Source organism: Mustela putorius, unplaced genomic scaffold, assembly GCF_011764305.1.
Source record: "Mustela putorius furo isolate JIRA1106 unplaced genomic scaffold, ASM1176430v1.1 tig00003853_pilon_pilon_pilon, whole genome shotgun sequence".
In the NCBI taxonomy this organism is placed as follows: Eukaryota; Metazoa; Chordata; class Mammalia; order Carnivora; family Mustelidae; genus Mustela; species Mustela putorius.
In genome coordinates, this window is record NW_025422005.1 from 51,458,891 (window position 1) to 51,472,923 (window position 14,033).

Consider the following 14,033-nt stretch of genomic DNA (forward strand, 5'->3'; position numbering starts at 1 on the left):
CATCTGTAAGACTTGGGGCTTCATTTTCTTGTTAGAAGCTACTCTCAGCTCCTGAGTTTACCTGCAGTTTTTTGCCATGTGGCTTCTCCAGTATGGTCACTTACTAAAATATGACAGCTTGCCTCTTCAAAGTCAGTGGAAGGAGTCTCCCTAGCATACTTGCTAACAAGATGGAATCCTACGTACACGTAAAACATAAGTTCAAGAGTGACCTCTGTCACCTTTGCCATATTCTCTTGGTTACAAGCAAGTCATAGGTCATGCCCACACTCAAGGGGAGGGGATTGTACATGCTCAGGGGTCTGAACAACAGGAGATGGGGTCATGGTGATGACCTTAAAGTCTGTCTCTATAACAGCATTCTATGTTTTAGTAATTTTTCATTTGTTTGTGTATGTATGTGAACTTTTCTTGTGTCTTTTTTCTTTTAAAAAATTTACATTTTGTTGTACAGAAGTTCTTTGAACTATTGTTAAAACTCTTCTGTGAGTATGAAACTATATCACTTTAAAATATTTTTTTAATAAGATTTGACAGAGAGAGATCACAAGTAGGCAGAGAGGCAGGCAGAGAGAGAGAGGAGGGGAAACAGGCTCCCTGCTGAGCAGAGAGCCCAATGCGGGGCTGGATCCCAGGACCCTGAGACCATGATGTGAGCCGAAAGCAGAGGCTTTACTCACTGAACCGTCCAGGTGCCCTAAAATATATTTTTTTAAAAGCAAAAATACCCATGACTGTGGGTTGTATATTAGAAAAAATTATATCTTGAAGTTAATGATAACACTCGAGTGTAATTTCATAATTCATATGGCAGCTAGATTTTTTCTGACAAAACATCTGCTGAGATTATGTGGGAATATGTTGGGAAAATACATTTCAGCATATTGATAGCATTTATACAATTTGTCAGATATTTTCAAAATACATAAAGCAGAAGAATTAACTAGTTGCTTTGTTTTTACTGGTAGATTTTGCAGCTTTACTTGAAACATTTTTTTTATTTTTAAAATATTTTATTTATTTATTTGAGAGAGAGAGGAATGCAAGAGAGAGAGAGCAGGGAGAAGGGTAGAGGGAAGGGAAGAACCACACTCCCTGCTGAGCAGGGAGCCTGACAAGGGGCTGCATACCAGGACCCCCGATCATGGTCTGAGCCAAAGGCAGACACTTAACTGACTGAGCCACCCAGGCACCCTATGTGAAACATTTTAAAGCTACTTTTTTCCATGAGGGTTGTTATCCCTGTTATTCTTTCTTCCCAGTTCAACTAGTGACTTTATTGTTAGTATATATCTTTGCTGTCAGTGCCTCTTTTACTTATCTCCAGAATAGCTAAAGGTTAAAGTAAACAAAAAATAGCTTTTGTCTTTTTAAAATTTTTTAATTTATTTTTATCTTCTTTAAAAGATTTTATTTATTTATTTGACAGAGAAAGAGATCACAAGTAGACAGAGAGGAAGGCAGAGAGTGGGTGGGGGAAGCAGGATCCCTGCTGAGCAGAGAGACTGAGGCGGGGCTTGATCCTAGGACTCTGAGATCATGACCTGAGCCAAAGGCAGAGGCTTACCCCACTGAACCACCCACGTGCCCCCAAATAGCTTTTGTCTTATAAGAAACAGAAAACCAAATGAAATTATATTGGTCAAAGTGGTTTTCCATTGCTAGATCCATTCTAGTAATTTTGTGGCTAATAGGCAATTAGAACTACTGTTGTGTATTTGCCGTGTGTCAGGCAACGATTTAACAGCTTTATGTATTTAACCCAGTCCTTCAACAGCTCTGTAAGGTTGATGCAATAAAACTTTATGCCCCTGTGCCTGTTAATAAGGTGAATTTGGAAATAACACAATTGGTGCCTGTCTTCAGAGGACACCAGAGAATTGAGTCCTCTGGTCTTGGCTCTTGGCCTGGCCCAGTTTCCCAGATTCAGGCTATCAAAAGGGGCTCCAACTAACCTGGGGAATTCTCGGATTCACTGTCTCCTGGCTTCATGTTCCAGCCAGATATAGGATGTAGGGTGGTTCACATGGATGTTGTTCCTGGAGTGGACAATTGCCACCAGATGGTACATACTGTAATAGACCAGTCTCTTATAGCAAGGCTTGATCATTTTATTACCTCCCATTCCTTCCATACAAACCTACAATTTATATGACTCAACAAAGCAGACCTTCTGAAGATGAACAATAGTTTATTTAATGAGATTGAGTGTTAATTTAAAAGAAAATTAAATTTTCTTCCTCTCCTAAATAAAGAGATTGTGACACCAAAAAATCGTGACCCATTTGAAACAGGTTATGAGCACTCATAATTTGTGGGTTATATAGTTTGCTCTCCATTACTGTAGATTATTCTTAGGACTGAGAAAGTAAGTTGGATAGAAGAAGCATCTTAGTTATAAAGGATATATAATTAAGGAATATATTTCTGTAAGCTTAGTTTTCATTTCTTCAGTCATAGTTGTTGTATATCATGCCTTCCCATTCTGGCCAACTACAGGAGTCTTAATTTATAGATGTTAGACCCAGTTGTCTTCCCAGTTCACAGAACCTTGCATATAGTAAGCTCTCATAAGTTGGTTAAATTGTTTTGAAAGTCTTATTGAAAGTCTGCCTGTTCTGGGGTGCCTAGCTCTCTCAGTGGGTAGAGGATGTGACTCTTGATCCTGGGGTTGTGAGTTTGAGTCCCATCTTGGGTATAGAGATTACTTAAAAATCCTAAAAAAAACCCCAAAGAACACCTCTACCTGTTCCATTAGATATTTCTCTCTCTCTCTCTCTTTTTTTTTTTTTGGTATTTCTCTTTTTATAAATCAAATCTGTGTGTTCTTTGTTACTGATAATTTTATTTTCTTAAATTGTGATTTTTATATTGTTTCTCTAATTTGTTAGATTATCAGAAGTGAATTATCTGTTTTTGTTGCATATTTTTTTGTTGTATATATGTTAATCATCAATTTATTCTATTAATAGAGAGACAGTAAGTTCCAGTTTCTTTGGAGCAATCTTGGTTTACATGTCTTATTATGGCTTAATTATTAATAACTTCCTCTTTTACTCTCAAGAGTGTCTTGGTTTAGACAATAAATTATTTACTTGCTCTTTTGACCTTGCATAACATATTTTTTCATTTTAATTATATTAGATGTTAAATTTTAAGTCTATTTCTTGAATATTGATTAATGGAATATTGCTTTTTTTTTTCAGGTATTTTAACAGTAGTGATAACAATTTACAGTATTGGGGATTGGATTATCCTCCTCTTACGGCCTATCATAGTCTTTTATGTGCATATGTGTAAGTCTTTCTTACTTTTTTTTTAATTTTTGGGGGGGTGTGCAAGTGAGGGAGGGAAATAGGAAGAGGGAGAGAGATTCCTACAAGGCTCCAGCTGGAGCCTGATAGGGGACTCAACCCCATGACCCTGAAATTGTAAGGTGAGCCAAAATCAGGAGTTGGTTGCCTAACCAACTGAGCCACTCAGGTGCCCCAGTTTTTTTCTTTAATTACATATTTATGCCCTTAGCAGGTTTAGTAAGGAACAGTGTAATCTGGCTTGGCTGAATAGAGAGAACAGATTGTTCGTATCTACTTTTGTATTGTGGTTTATAAAGCATTATACCTGGGGTGCCTGGGTGGCTCATTCAGTTGGGTGTCTGCCTTTAGCTCAGGTTATGATGCTTGGGTCCTGGGATTGAGTCCCACATCGGGCTCCTCCCTCTGCCTGCTTCTTCCCCTGGTTGTGCTCTCTCATTCCTTCTGTCAAATAGATAAATAAAAATCTTAAAAAATAAATAAATAAGGCACTATACCTTTGCAGTTGGGTTGTAAGTAAGTTAACTATCAAAGTTTGAACATTTCCATAATTTCTTTGGAGGACAGGCTAGAAAGAAATGTAAAAATCTATCTTTGTTTTGAAGATAAGATTCTACCAATTATACATGGACACTGACAAATATATCTAATATGGTTAGTTGTGTATAGCAAAGCTTTTTTTCTGGAATAGACTATTTATATTTTGTAAAAATTAGCTTCCTGGCTTAAAAATAAGTTTTAAAGTTCATGATTATCAGTTATATTTTGCAGTGTTCAGAGTAATGTAATATGGTTGAAAACTTATCTTTAGCAGTATGTTCAGTTTTATGCAAGGATTTGTAATTAGTAGCTATTTATTATTTCCAGCTGTTATAACTGAATTATAAACGTGATCCTTTAGTAGTAACCAAAGGATAAATCAAATAAGTAAATGAATGAATGAATGAAGTGAAATGTGACACATCAGATTGTTTTCACACTGAAATTGTGAAGGTAAGGCTTTTTATGACATGTTACATGGTTTTGTTGGAAGGCAAGTGAGGTAGACCCTGTCTTATAGCTTTAGTCAGTTTCACATGATGAAATAAAAAAAATAAAGCTTAAGCCTGACTTTCTCACTTTGTAAGAGCAATGGCCACTTCTTGAGATAAATTAATATGTCCTCAGTGTCGTTATTGCTAAGAATGACAAGTAATACTGTATATGTATATATGCTTTGATTTTCAGCGCCAAGTTCATTAATCCAGACTGGATTGCTCTCCATTCATCACGTGGATATGAAAGTCAGGCACATAAGCTTTTTATGCGTACCACAGGTAAAAGAGCAATAAGGTCTTGGTTTTCTAAATCAGATTTTGATTGATTTAAGTCCTGTTATTGTTCTTACTGACTTTTAATATTGTATGGCTATATGTATACATATATATGTATAATACATGACCAAATGTAAGCTAAAGATAAAAGAATAGAATGGTTTCTTTCTGTGTACTTTCCCTTCCTATTATCTCAATTCTTTCAATACCCAAATGAGGTAAATACTATTATTATCCTTACTTTAATCTGAGGAGGTGGAGGCACAGTTGAGTGATGCTAATAGTTTACCTGAGGTCAGATAGACATATATTGAAGTTTTAGTTGTTTAGCTGCTGCTATAATATCTTAATTCCACATCCCTTTCGCATTTTTCTTAAAGTTAACCTTCTGGTTATAACCCATACATTGTACTGCTGTGCATTTTTTTTTTGTATTGCTGTGCATTTTTGCTAAATTAAACAGTTCATTCAGCAAATGTTTATTGAACATCTATTGTGTGGGTGTTCTAAGATTTTGAAAGTAAAATGATTAGATTTCTTTAAAAACTTTTTTGTTTCAAGCTTACTTATTTAAGTAAGCTCTGTGCTTAATGTGGGGCTCAAACTCACCATCCTGAGATCAAGAATTGTGTGCTCCTGTGACTGAGCCAGCCCAGTCCCCCCTGATTTCTTAATTTTTTTAAAGATTTATTTATTTATTTCAGAGAGAGAAAGTGTGAGCAGGGGAAGAAGCAGAGGGAGAGGGAGAGAGAATCTCAAGCCAACTCCCAGCTGATCGTGGAGCCTGATGCAGGGCTCCATCTCAGGACCCTGAGATCATGACCTGAGCTGAAATCAAGAGTTGGACTCTCTTCTTTTTTTAAAGATTTTATTTATTTATATGAGAGAGTGAGAGAGCAGGAGAGTGGGGTAAGGGGCAGAGGGAAAAGCAGACTCCCTGCTGAGCAGGGAGTCCAATGCACGGCTCAGTCTCTAGACCCCCGGATCATGACTTGAGCCAAAGGTAGACGCTCAACCAACTGAGCCATCCAGGTCTGCCCCTGCCCCCAATTTTTTAAAAAGGTTTGCATGACTTCGATTTTAATGCTCCTCTCCACCTTTTCCTTAATTAGTCTAAATTTACTCAGAGTTTGTTCTCTTTATCATTTATCCAGTCATGGAATCCCCAGACCCAAGAGATCATCTTCCTGTCATTCCCTCTGCCATACCACTCTCCTTTCCTTCTTAGTGTGTTAATCCTTTCTGAACTGCATACTCATTGGAAGATTATTTAACTTCTGAACCAATACCTGTATCTGCAGGGAACTCACAACCTTTAGAAACAGTCTGTTCTATTTTCAGAGAATCCTAGTCATTAAACATTTCTTTCATTTTTTTAATTTTCTTTTTTAAAGATTTATTTATTTTGAAAGAGAGTGTGCATGAGCGGGAGGGGCAAAAAAGAGAGGGAGAAAGAATCCCATGCAGACTCCATGCCCAGCATGGAGCCCAACATAGGGCTTGATCTCATGACCTCAAGACCACGACCCAGCTGGAAACCAAGAGTCAGTCGCCCAACTGACCGAGCCACCTATGCACCCCTAAACATTTCCTTCTTACCTTATACCTCCACTCATCACTTTAGGTTCTGTTTCCTTGGGCTACATAGAAGAAGGCATTTGAAGTCACCTCTTCTCCAGGTTAAATATTCTTAGATACATTAACTATTTTTCAGATTGACCAGCTTGTTGAATGTGATTATGGCTTGAGGCCTCTGGTTTTACTCCTTTGAATATATTCCATTTTGTCATTGTCATCTTAAATGTGGCCTCTAGAGCTAAAAAGGATTGCGTGCATCTAAAACTGACAGTTTACTGTCATTTACATTATTCTGGACACTACAGTTAGTGTGGAACAAAAAAAAAAAATAGGCTCTTTGGATAGCTATGGTGTACTGTTGAAGAACTTAATGTATTTGATATTCTTTGTTCTAAAAGGACTGAACATCCCAAATTATGAATTGTATTTTTTTATTTTAAACTTTTTTTCAGTTTCCTCCTTGCCTCGGTCTGTCAAGCTCTTTATATGCATTAATTAGCAAATTTATGAAGTTTTTATAAATATTAACATTTAAAAAGAATTCATAGGTGATTTGCCACATTTCATACCAGATAATTTGGGATATACAGATCCTAAAAAATGCTGTTTTCCTTTTCTTTGAGTATATTTAATTTTTAAGTCTGAGAGCAAAGAGGAATCAATTTTGAATACATCTAATTGATTTAATGTGTGAATTTGTTAGAGAAAATTAAGAAACTCTTAATCATAATTGTAGCACCATAGTAATTGAAATTAGGCATAGGTGAAGGGACTGGACTTTCCGGCTGGATGTAAAGGCCTTGTCCAGAGTGGGTGAGAGAGCCTTCTGTTAACAGAATTCCCACTCGAGGTTGGAGCGGGGAGGACAGCACTTAATAGGTTGTTGTAAATCCAAACAGACTCATGTTTAAAATGATTTACTTGTTTTTTCAGTGTTAATTGCTGATTTGCTGATTTATATACCTGCAGTGATTTTATACTGTTGTTGTTTAAAAGAAATCTCAACCAAGAAAAAGGTAAGTTTTAAAGCAACCTGAAGTATCATCTCTGAAATATTTTATTGACTTAACTATTAAAGTATAGAGCATATAGAAGCCATGCTTTGGGCAATAGACTATTGTAGAGCAGTGATTCTTTTGTCAATTAATTTTCATTTAGAAAACATCAACTTGCCTTAGACTAATAATTTTAATGTTCTACTCTAGTAATAAGATGCATTGAATTTAAGAAATTATGTACTGCTGAATTACACAGCATGCTGAATTTATTATGGCTTTACTGGTAAATGAATTTTGAATTGGTTTTGAGAATGACTAAATGGAAAGGCATTTTGATATGTCATTGTATATTCTCTTATTCCCATTTAACTGATATTCCTTTGGATCATTTTATACTGGTCAATCATTAGATTAACTTCTTTGATCTGTGTACCTAAAAGTGCTTTCTCTGACAAATACCTTTTAGTGACTTTTTATTTCCTTTTTACTGAAGTATTCTGTGTCAACTCCATGAAAACTTTAGTATTTAGAAAATTGTTTTGTAAAAAGGAATATTTTGATAAATAGAAGGTGAGGGGAAATTTGCTCTGTTAAATCAAACAGCAATTTTACCCTGTTTGATTCGAGTAACACTACTTTGCTTTTTCACAATATTTTTCTTTACAGATTGCTAATGTATTATGCATATTGCTGTATCCAGGCCTTATTCTTATCGACTATGGACATTTTCAGTATCCTTTACTAATTTAGAAATGAAGTCAGCTTTGTATTTTGAAATCTGGGCTTAGTGTGTATAATGTTAAGTAACATAGTAATGTCTTATTTGCTAGGGCACTTGCTTATATGAACTATTTTTCACAAACAATATAAAAGAATCTCTTCACCAGGCTTTTACTTTAAGGGTAAAGTACAGATTTATTGGAAGTAGAATTGCTGTTTTACATCCTTTAGCTTGGGAACAAAATGTGGGTCATGGATTAGCTCTTCTAAAGAGTTGGAAAAAGAGTGCCAAGTATGGTTATGCTCTCCTAATTCAAAAGAGGTATCACAATCTTCTCTCTTTTGTAAATGTTATCTGACACTGATAAAAGGAAAACAATCAGTTTCCAGTTTGAAACCAAGATGTTTCTTTTACAGATGGTGGTAACTGCAAGCTTTGGGGAACTAAAATTGAATAATTATAATCTATGTGGATTTTATGTGTGTAGCTTTTTTTTTTTTAATTTTATTTATTTATTTGACAGAGAGAGATCACAAGTAGGCAGAGAGGCAGGCAGAGAGAGGGGGGGCAAGCAGGCTCCCTGAGCAGGGAGCCCGATGTGGGGCTCGATCCCAGGCCCCTGAGATCGTGACTGAGCTGAAGGCAGAGGCTTAACCCACTGAGCCATGCAGGCACCTCTGTGTGTAACTTTTTGAAGGAACATTCTTAGAGGAAATCTTAGAGGAAAGTTGATAAAATCTGGACATGGCTCTCCAGTTTGTCTTCTCTTGTGTTAACTGTTACTGTCTGTCCCCATCTGTCCCCAAAGGAAAAAAAAAAGACATAACCCACAGCAACATGATTGATTAATAGCCTTTTGAAGCCAATCTGTTTTAGTTATAACAAATTTAATATGTGTATTTGTCAAAGGACTTAGAAAAGATTTAAATCAGAGTTTTTATTCTGTCCACTTTCCAAGTTGACTTTTTTGTTTGTTTGTTTTGCATGTTGGGATCATGGCCATCTGGTACTCTGGTAATATCAGGAACACTGATATAAAGAAAAAAGTTGTTTACAAGATTTTTAAAACTATATTTATTTTGAAATATAACAGTCACATAGAAGAGCACACAAAATGTAATTGTATGGCTCAGTGCATTGACATACTATTATCTGTTTTAAAACAATAACAACAACAACAAAACATTGCTTGTATAAATCTACACTTGTACAACTCCCAAGTACTTTTCTCTTCCTTTTCCAAAGATAGCCACATACTAACTACTAATCTTATAGTTTGTTTTCTTCCTTTTCTGGATTTTATATAAGAGAGACAACATATTAGGTATTCCTTTGTGTTGGTATTTTTGCTCTATACTCCATTGAATGAACACACATAATTCTATTACTGAGAGCCATTTGGATTGTTTCCAGGATTTGGCTATGATGAGTATGCTGCTATGAACATTCTTGTAAATGTCTCTTTGTACCCATTACATACATTTAAAAAATTTTTTTTTCTTTTGGAGCCCAACACAGGGTTGAACTCACAACCCTGAGATCAAGACCTGAGTTGATATCAAGGATCAGATGCTTAACTGACAGAGCCACCTAGGTGCCCTAAATATATATCTATATATGTATATAGATTTTTTAAGATTTTATTTATTTATTTGACAGACAGAGATCACAAGTAGGCAGAGAGGCAGGCAGTGAAAGAAGAAAGCAGGCTCCCTGCTGAGCAGAGAGCCGGATGCGGGGCTCAATCCTAGGACTCCGGGATCATGACCTGAGCTGAAGGCACCCACTGTGCCACCCAGGCACCTCCTAAATATATTTTTTATGAGTAGAATTGCTGCGTTATAGGGTGTGCACATGTTTATTTATTTATTTTTTTTAAGAGAGGGAGCCAGGTGAGGAGGGGCAGAGGGGGAGAGAGAGAGAGAATCTTAATCAGGCTCTGTGCCCAGTGTGGAGCCTGACGCAGGGCTTGATCTCACAACCCTGAGATCATGACCTGAGCTGAAATCTAGAACCAGACATTTAACTGACTGATTCACCCAGGTGCCCCAGGTGTGCACATGTTTAATTTCAGATATTCTCAAATTATTTTCAAGCATGTTATACCAGTCACACTGCCATTAGAAACAAGGTAGGATTTCCAGGTGCTCATCTTCACCAACTGTCAGTCATTTTCATTTTAACCCTTCTGGTGAATTTGTAGTGGATTTCCTCTGTGTTTAAAATCAAAGTCTTCAAGCTTTTGGGATTTTTGTCATTTTGTGGGGACACATTTTTTTAACCACTGTGTACTTTCTTCATTTGTTACACAGGGATAATAATTACCCTTTGTATGTTTTTAAAAAATGTTTACTTATTGATTTATTTAAGTAATCTCTGTGCCCAATGTGGGGCTTGAACTCACAGTCCTGAGATCAAGAATCAATGCTCTTTTGACTGAACCAGCCAGGTGCCCCACTTTGTATGCTTTTTTTTTTTTTTAAAGACTTTATTTATTTGAGAGAGAGACCACAAGCAGGGGAAGGGGCAGATGGAGAGGGAGAAGCAGACTCCCCACAGAGGAGGGAGCCCGTTTCGGGGCTTGATTCCAGGACCCCGGGATCATAACCTGAGCCGAAGGCAGACACTTAACTAAATGAGCCACCCAGGTGCCCCTGTATGCTTGTTTTGAGAATTAAGTGAAATATTATACATAAAGAAAATAGTACCTGGGAGATACTAAGCTCTATATGAGTTATTTATTGCTATTATTATCTTTTGTTACTGCTGCTGCTGTTACTATTTTTTTACCTTTTGGGCTCTGAAATTTAACAGTGATTTGTTTAGGCATGGGTTTGCAACAGTTGTTTTGGATACTCTGTGAGTCATTCTTTTTGAAGACTCATGTTCTTCAGTTCTGGGAAATTCTGTATTTTCTTCAATGATTTTCTCACTTTACTCTTTCTTGAGTTTATTAGACAGATGTTAGAGTTTTCACCTCTTTTTTTTTTTTTTTTAAGATTTAAAATAAGATTTACTCATTTATCAGTGTGTGCATTTGAGTGGGGGGAGAGGCAGAGGGAGAATCTAGAGAAACCAGAGAATCCTAAGTAGATCCTCCACTGAGCATGGAGCTTTTTGTCCGGCTTGATCTGAGATCACCACCTGAGTCAGAATCAAGCATCTGCCACTCAACTGTTAGAGCCGTCCAGGCACCCCTTCACCTCTGTCTTGAGCATCTCTTTTTTTTTATTTTTTTATTTTAAAGATTTTATTTATTTATTTGACAGAGAGAAATCACAAGTAGATGGAGAGGCAGGCAGAGAGAGAGAGAGGGAAGCAGGCTCCCCGCTGAGCAGAGAGCCCGATGCGGGACTCGATCCCAGGACCCTGAGATCATGACCTGAGCCGAAGGCAGAGGCTTAACCCACTGAGCCACCCAGGCGCCCCCTTGAGCATCTCTTTATCTTTTGTTTTATGGTTTAGATTATCATGACTTTATCTCTAATACATCTATTAAATCTCATTTTTTAATTAATCCTATCTTAAATTTAAATTTACTCTTTTTCTACTATTCCCTGAATTATTTCCATTATTTCCATTCTTCTAAGGTCAGTTTTTTCCCCTTTTCATTTTGGGTTTTTTTTTTTTCTTGTTACAGGTTTTTCTAAAATGTCTGTTTGATCCTAATATATCTATTCTTATTTAAGAATAAGGCAGAAGAGGGGCGCCTGGGTGGCTCAGTGGGTTAAGCTGCTGCCTTCGGCTCAGGTCCTGATCCCAGGGTCCTGGGATCAAGTCCCGCGTCGGGCTCTCTGCTCAGCGGGGAGCCTGCTTCCCTCTCTCTCTGCCTGCCTCTCCATCTACTTGTGATTTCTCTCTGTCAAATAAATAAATGAATAAAAAATCTTTAAAAAAAAAAAAAAAGAATAAGGCAGAAGAAAGGGGGACCTGGGTGGCTCAGTGGGTTGAGCCTCTGCCTTCGGCTCAGGTCATGGTCTCAGGGTCCTGGGATCGTGTTCTGCATCGGGCTCTCTGCTTGGTGGGGAGCCTGCTTCCTCTTCTCTCTCTCTGCCTGCCTCTTTGCCTGCTTGTGATTTCTGTCCAAAAAAAAAACCTTAAAAAAAAAAAAAGAATAAGGCAGAAGAAAAAGTAGCATGTGAGTTCTCTGTGTATTTGGCCCACTGTAGGGTAAGTGGGCAGGGAGCTGGCCAGAACATTTAGGCTCCGTAAGTGTCAGAATGTGGAGATTTTAATTTACACTTAAATTAAAGTGCTGGTGTTCACTTCTACACTAGCTGTCCTGGATAGTTAATTCCATGTTTTTGGAGAAATGTTCCTTCTTCTGTTGCCTGGGGGGTAAATATTTGGTTCCTAGATAACCTCTGCATAGGAGCAAGGTGGGGTAGGAGTAAGGAAAATGCCTCCATGTAGGCATTTTCATTTAATCCTCCTGTTTTCTTTTCAACATGTTACTCAAGCACTCTAACCTACTTGGTGTTTCTTGAGATCTCTAGGGGCTTGCAGAGTGCATTGGCTCCTTGCTTGCTCAGCCTTTCTCCGCATTTTCTAAGCTCTGGCTTCTTCTGTCCTATTTTATTTATGCTCCGTGTCCTCTGTCTTCTGAAAATGTGTTGAAATCTTCATCTGTTGTAACTCATCTTCCTGCTCTCTTTACAGCTGTGAATATTTACTTTTAAAAATTCCTCATCTGGGTGCCTGGGTTGTTCAGTTGGTTACATGTCTGCTTTTGGGATCGAGCCCCACATTGGGTTCCCTGCTCTGTGGGGCGCCTGTTTCTCCCTCTGCCTCTGCCTGCCATTCCCTCTGCTTGTGCTCTCTCCTGCTGTCTCTCTCTGTCAAATAAATAAAATCTTTAAAAAAAATTAAAAATAAAGAAATAAAATTCCCTGTCACTTTAGGGGGGTCTCAGGAAGGAGTGAGGTAAATGTGAGAGGTCAGCTCAACCATTTTGAACTGCAAAGTCTAACTGTGATGTTGTTTTACTATAATAAGGTTATCAGTTTCAATCAAAGACATATTAATTATAATATTGATTATAGAAGAAAGTATGGGGATATCAGTAAGGCTGTGTGTGTGTGTTTTACTTTGGAGCATTGTTTTATTCTCTAGATTTTGGTATGTTATTATAGTAATATTCTGAGATAGTCTAACAGAAAGCTATGTGTTAACTGTTTAGTGATGTTTTAAATCTAAGCAAATCAGTTGCTCTGTTTAGCAGTCAATTTGATGTATTTGAGGCCATTATGCAATTTCATATTAGTTTATCATCTCAATACTTCCAATTTCTGTTTAGAAATAGCCTTCATTATATATTATTTTAAAATCACATGTGAAATATGCTCTATAAAATACAAGATTTATTTCTTTTAATTATTGAGTTAATTTCCTTGACATAAGAACATATATAATTCTGTGAGTCTTGGCTTTGCTTTGTGGGGTGTTCTTGGAGTATCTTGTGACTGGGACCTCCTAGGCTCACTGGCATTTTGCTTAGCTATAAATTATAAACAGATGGAACTTTACCACTCCTTGCCATTTTTTTGCTTTTTGCTTGGCAAGTGTTTTAAAAAAGGCCTGAAAGGAGAGGGGTGAGTGGCTTTTAAACAACAGAATTTTTAGAAGTACTTCAGAGAATCTGTTTGGCATACTTACCAGGAAGAAGGTGGTCTTTCATTTTTGCCTTCAGGTGATTTCTTAATAATGTGTTGACTGTGGAGTGAGTTGGAAGAGAGATTAAGTCCTGTTCTCTAATTTTATTTTAAATCTTCCTAACAAGAGGAATATTTTGATCAATGTACATTTACCAGAGGTAATGTGGATTGGTTTGTTAGAGCATTGCTATAGGATTTCATCCATTTAGAGCATATTACATTTTATACTTAATAGAAATACATCCCAATTTGACGTTTTTCTTCATGACTGCATTGGAAAAGCATGTAAGTTAAATGTTAATTAAGGTGGTGATAGTCTTTTTGTTGGAGAGCTATACATCTTATTAATTGTGAATTTCTTAACTCTGATTTGAGTAGACTCCCATGTTAATATTAGTAGCATAGATTTGTCATTACTATACATTTAAATTTATTATCTTCAGTGAGACTGAGAC

The 14,033-nt window shown here is 37.0% G+C and overlaps 1 protein-coding gene across 2 annotated transcripts in view; it reads left to right on the forward strand.

Annotated features, from left to right (window-relative positions):
- The window catches only part of ALG6 (ALG6 alpha-1,3-glucosyltransferase), a 66,366-nt gene that overhangs the window by 31,602 nt on the left and 20,731 nt on the right, over positions 1–14,033 (forward strand). The window contains exons 4-8 of one of the 2 annotated variants that reach the window (XM_004751672.3): positions 3,207–3,296; positions 4,542–4,630; positions 7,139–7,221; positions 7,870–7,934; positions 13,330–13,515. In XM_004751672.3, coding sequence (XP_004751729.1) covers positions 3,207–3,296; positions 4,542–4,630; positions 7,139–7,221; positions 7,870–7,934; positions 13,330–13,515 — 513 coding nt within the window. The remainder of the gene's footprint in view (positions 1–3,206; positions 3,297–4,541; positions 4,631–7,138; positions 7,222–7,869; positions 7,935–13,329; positions 13,516–14,033) is intronic. The other variant, XM_045064658.1, reaches the window with a different exon arrangement.